Raw genomic sequence first — 5968 nt, 5'->3', positions numbered from 1 at the left:
AAATTTCTTTGCTAAGGAGAGTATTTGGATGTGTTGACAAGGTCTCTGTAGTAACCATGAAACTGAACAAGTATCGCCAGAAACCCACAAACAAGAAGGTGTATTTTTCCCCCAAATTGGTCAGGGAAGCTCGTCTGGGGCTGGGGGGTTAGCCATGCATGTGAGCAGTTAGAAACCAAGAAACCATGCTCCTTCACTGGTTGGCATTAGGAGCTGAGCTGAGCCGATCGCTGAGGCTCACTTGGTGCTCAGGAGCACAGAATCAGATTTGCCTTTGTAGGCAATTCAGTCTTGCTTTTGATCAAAGAAAAGGCAATAAAACCCAAAACCAACAACAAAACAGAGAAGTAAAATAACTCAAGATAGAGCAATCGAGTTGGGTCAACTTTTGGTGTCTGAGAAATAACAGAACCCTGCTTCTGGAACCTACTCTTGAGGGCCAGAAGGGGTGGAGAGGAAGGCTGGTTACAGACAGCAAGGAAGGGGTGGACATTTTTGGAGCTTCTATGTGCTAAGCACTGGATTCTGCTGAAATTGAGGTCAAAGAGCACAGTGGTTAAGAGTAGAGTGCCAGAGCCAGGCTACCTGGGCTCAAAATCTACACTGTCCTCTCCAGTTTTGTCCCTGGGGTTTGTTTAACCATCCTGAGCCTCCATTCCCTTAGCAGCAAACTATGTTGTTATGAAGATTAAATAAGCAAATACATATAAAGAGTTTAGAACCCAACCTGACACATAGCAAATGCTCATTAAGTATTAGTATTATATTAACTTGTTGAATCTTCACATTAACCTATGGGTTTGTAATTTTACTCTCCTCAGTTCGTAAGGAAACAGGCTCAACTCGAGAAATCCCCTGCCCAGGGCACACAGTTGGCAAGAGGCAGGAATGGGACTCAACTCCAAGTTTGGCAGGCCTCCTCACCCCCCGATGCCTCTGATAGGAGCTGGCTTTCCCTATGAATCTGGATGATGACTGGGCTCTTCCTGGCTCTTGGGGTTTCATTTCTATAAGGGAGGCACCACTCACCCTCACACATGACACCCATGTGATGGGGCTCACAGAGCAGAGTGAGCTTCCCTCACAGTCACAGGCCAGAGGGATCAAGACAGCATCCCATGGTCCTTCCTCCCTGCGGCCTCCATGGCTCCTTGTCACCCAGGATGACAGACAGAGCACCAGGTTGGGAATCAGCAGGTGTGGGTTCCAGCTCTGCCACAAACCTGCTGCACGACCTTGTGCAAACCAATTTCCCCATCTTAAAAACGAAGAGGTTGGATTTTGCCATCCTGAGCTCTCTGAGAGTCTGAATTTACAATTCCGGGGATCAGAGTGTCACATCTCACATGCTAAGATGAAAAGGTGAGCGTTTCAGCCAGTTGACTGCAGTGAGAAGAGATCACCCATCCTCTCAGTGCCCCGTGGAAGCACTTCCATTTAGGACACATCATACATTCAACAGGCTTTGAGAAAAACTGGGGGATGGAAGTGGGGAGAGAACCACTATTGACTTTGCACACCTCAGGCCCTGGGATTGACATTTCCACACACAAGAACCAGTGACAGCAGCCCGATGGCATGGGGAGTGTTTGTGATGCCATCTTACAGAGGAAGCAACTGAGATGCAGGGAAGTCAGGTCTTAGCACCGACATGACCTTTTGATCCAGGTATTTCTGAATCCAAATTGATGGTCATTATAAGATTATAAGAAAACAATAAATTGCAAGCAAAAAAGTGAATTCCTTTTTTTCTTTTCTTTGTTTTTGTTTTAAAGCATTTTGCTTTTTAAGGGCCAATCTTCTCTTCATGTGCGAAATGGGAACCAAGATCTGGGTCATAGCTTACAGTCCCAAACCCCAGTTGTCCTGGAAGAAAACAAGGACTCATCAGGGCCTGGAAAGCTTGTGTCTGAATCTCCAGCAATCCATGGCTGGCTGATTTCTTCTAAAGTCAGCCAAGTTGGAGCCTGGCAGGCTGAAAGACCATTTCACTGGCGGCACAGAACCCATTCCCCATGCGTTTCCCACCACCCACAGTTCTCTTGTCCTACCTGAGTTCCTCCTTGGCAGGCAGTTTACCAGACATCCAAGCACCAAACGGGGCCATGTGGATCTGGCCTGGTCGTCTGTACAGCTGGAGGAGCCACGCCTCTTCCTGCCCTTTCTCAGGAAGCAAAGCACCTACTGTCTTCCCAGCAGAGCCAGGGCAAGCATGGGCTTGGGAATGGAGCACACCTGCCTCCCCAGTCTGGCTCTCTGCCCTTTAATAATCGTGTCCCTGGGCCGGACGCGGTGGCTCACGCCTATAATCCCAGCACTTTGAGAGGCCAAAGCAGGCGGATCACCTGAGGTCAGGAGCTCGGAGACCAGCCTGGCCAACATGGTGAAACCCCGTCTCTATTAAAATACAAAAATTAGCTGGGTGTGGTGGCGCGCGCCTATAATCCCAGCTACTCAGGAGGCTGAGGCAGGAGAATCACTTGAATCAGGGAGGTGGAGGTTGCAGTGAGCTGAGATCACGCCATTGCACTATAGCCTGGGTGACAGTGAAACTCCATCTCAAAAAAAAAAAAAAAAAAATTGTGTGATCCTACACTCTCCCTCTCTGGCCTTTAGCTTGGTATTATAAAAATGGGGATACTATTTCCTTGGAGAGTTATATGTAGATTTAATGAGCACAGAGCTTTTAGATCCAGGTTTCATGGAAGCACCAAAGTGTCTGTTAGGAGTGGGGAGGATGCTACATGGTGAGGGACAGGGCCTTAGGTGCCCCATCCCCTTCCATCAGAGGCGCTTCCCTGGTGTTTGTTTACACGGCCAGGTTAGGCTTGCGATTTTGGATGGAGGAAAGTGTTACGCAGCTGAAAGAAAGCAGAAAGACCGCTGCTCTAGTTGTTGAGGAAGTGCTGGGCACCCAGCGGGCACTTAATAAATGTTAGCACTTTCCCTCTCCTCGCCCCCATCATTCTCCCCTCTGGATTCTTTATTAGATGGCTCGGTGAAAACCTGGACCCAGATGAATGGAGAGAAGGCAGCAGGCAGAAGATGGAGTGCTTTTAAAATATCAAGCGAATCACCGCAGGTGTGGAGTGCCTGGCGGGGGCTGGGGGTCACGGAGGCTGTGACCCAAATACGACGGGGCACAGGCTCACCGCAGCTCCACACTGAGGGCCCCTGCCTGCAACCACCACAGAAAAGGCTCCCCAGAAACAGGGGAACCGGCCGCTGCCCCACCAACGCCGTTCACAACAGGCTCACCTCCTCCTCCTCCTCCTCCTCTCCTGAATGGAAGGACCCAGAGGAAAAGAGAGAGCTCTGAAATGTGCGAAGGGGCACAAGAGGTGGGGAGGCCCAGTGGGCTGACCTGGCTGCTTCTTGCAAATAAGCGGGGCCTGCTGCACTGCGAGGGCACCGAGAAGAAAGAGCTGCCATCAACCCTGCCGGGTTTTTCTCAGATCCTCTGAAAATGGATCTCCCGGGAGCAGCTGGGCAACCGGAGCCATAGCGCCACCTACAGGCTTCCTTCTGCCATGCACTTTGCCTTCAAATGCCCCTTTTCAGCTGCAGGTATTACACGCTAGGTATGCCAGGGGCGGGAGCTCACATCAAATCCACTGAACTGCGGGGTGTCGTGTTGCTGATACGCTCAGACAAATGAGCTTGGCGTAGAGAGAACGGTCGTTGCTAACGTGTGTCTTGCAGGCAGGGTGTCAGGGCTGCGCTCCAGGCAGGAAGCTGGCAGAGTTGACAGCCAATCTCCCATCTTGGTGATGGGGAAACTGAGGCCGAAACTGTCCACAGTTACACAGTGAGTTGAAGGCAGAGCTAGGACAGGAAGCATTCTGTGCCTCTCCACTTGGATGGCTGTTCCCCTGTTAATTCCGCAATAACTGTACTGTGACAGCCACAGGAGCCTGTAGCACACACACTAAAGAGTGGCTCCTTTTCACTCAGAAATGTCAGGAGATGGGGCCAAGTTTAGAGGTTGCAGCTACAGATAAGCCTCCGAATATGGGCTCCATGGGGCCTGGGGATAGGCCCCTGCTCTGAATGTGGATGTGAGAGGATTTAGTTCGCAGAACTGACTTTCCCTCCTACACACCCTCACACTCACACTCTCCATCTAGCAAACTGTTTGCCCTTTATGGCCCACTCACAGGTTGCTGTCTTCCAAAGCCTTCTCTGATCCCTTCTCCCTGCCAGTGGAGTCCGTCATCTGTGCCACCACAGTACTTATTCGAGACATTGATCATTGAACAGGTCCCCCTGTATTATGATGATTTCTGTGTCTGTTTGTCTAAATGGAGAGTTCTGGTGTCTCCAAAGCTCAGCCCAGAGCCAGACACAAAGCAGGTGGTCACTCCAAAAAGGATGGGTAGATGGAAGGATGGGTGGGTGTGTGGGTGGGTGGGTGGGTGGATGAAAGGGTGGGTGGATGGATGGGTGGGTGGGTGGGTGGATGAAAGGGTGGGTGGATGGATGGGTGGGTGGGTGGGTGGGTCGAGAGATGGATGAGTGGGTGGACAGCAAATGAAGCACACCTAGAGGATGGGGAACTACTCTATTCTATATTCTAGAACAGAGATAGCATCTGTTTCTAAGGAGACCTACATCTAAAAGCATCTGCTCCCAAGTCTAAGTGAAAAAGCATAACAGGGTGTGCATGCTAAGGGCAGTTGGGCTGGCTCCCTCCTCCTCCTGACTGCCCCTTCCGCCTGGTTTCCCAGATAACCCATTAGAAACCTGCCAGGGGTCCCCAAGGTGTAGTTCCCTGAATGCCTGCAGCAGAAGCACCTGAAGAGTTTGTTAAAATGCAGGCTCCTGGGCCCTTCCCTCAGAGATTCTGATTCTGCGAGCCTGAGGAAGGGCCTGGGAATATGTATGTTAAAATCAGCACCAACCAAGTGAGGCTGATGTGAAGGTAAGTTTGATACCACTCATCAACACAGTACAAGGACATGCCAGAAACTGCCTTTGCTGACGGTCCACCCACAGAGGCTTAAAGAAACGACCCTGTCTCACAGACACCAAACAGTAGAAAGTGCCTATGGAGTCTTCAAACATCTACAAGTCCAGGGAGAGGGAGGGCTTCCAACTCCCTCCACACATCTCACCCCACCCCTGGCCCGACCCGAGCCTGAGGGGGCAGGCCCACTCCCTAAAGAAAAATGGCCTTCCCCTCCCCAAAAGCGACAGTAAGCCCGGCCTGCCTTGTGCTCCCCAATCCCCAGTGAAGCCCACAGTGGGAGGTGGGGGGTGCTTTATTCCCTGTTTACCACGGCAGAGAAGCCAGCAGCTGTTTTCAGTGTCTGTTTCTACCTAAATACAGCTCACGCTCCCAAACATGGGCTCTGCCAGCAAATGTTAGCAGACCTGGAACACGAGTCCCCCATTGGGTTCAGGCTGGAAAGGGCTCAAGAATGAAGACAGGACCAGAAGATGGTTCTGGATGGGGGCACAGCCAAACATCTTGGCAACTATAAGTGGGCAAGCAGCCCTCTCAGGCCAGCTGGTGAGCTCCTGGAAGGAGCAGAAAGGGCCCATTGGAAGGCGAAAGAAAACAAACAATGACATCCAAACATCTGTTTGTCCCTGTGGCCCAATAACCTGAGCTCCAGCCACACTAGGTCTTCTGCTGAATACCTACTATGTGCCAGGCCCTATATTTGGTGCCTTGCTATTTAGGTTAATCCCCACAATAGCCTTAGGAGACAGGTAACATCATGATGCCCATTTCACATACAAGGACACTGAGGTTCAGGAAAGCAAAGTGACTTGCCCAGACCTTGAGTGGGTCAGCCCAGATGCAGAGGCAGAGCTGGAGTCCAGGCTTCTCTGCTTTTCCGGGCTCCCTTGCTGCAGCTGCGCTGTTCACCACGCACATGCCAGGCAGTCTGGCCCTGTCCACGCTGCTCCTCCACCCGGAATACCTGACCTCTGGTGCCATGAACGTAGTCCTTCTGGTTCT

General features: G+C 51.2%; 1 protein-coding gene across 1 annotated transcript; it reads right to left on the bottom strand.

The window, feature by feature from the left end:
• Positions 1 to 2925: 2925 nt before the first annotated feature.
• LOC101135699 (putative uncharacterized protein FLJ41423) lies at positions 2926 to 3432 on the bottom strand. Its single transcript, XM_019036174.1, is given in 1 exon segment — positions 2926 to 3432. A coding segment is annotated over 1 exon segment (507 nt).
• Between the last annotated feature and the right edge of the window lie 2536 nt (positions 3433 to 5968).

Source organism: Gorilla gorilla, chromosome 9 (assembly GCF_029281585.2).
Source record: "Gorilla gorilla gorilla isolate KB3781 chromosome 9, NHGRI_mGorGor1-v2.1_pri, whole genome shotgun sequence".
Lineage (NCBI taxonomy): Eukaryota > Metazoa > Chordata > Mammalia > Primates > Hominidae > Gorilla > Gorilla gorilla.
This window is presented reverse-complemented; position numbering and strand designations above follow the sequence as displayed.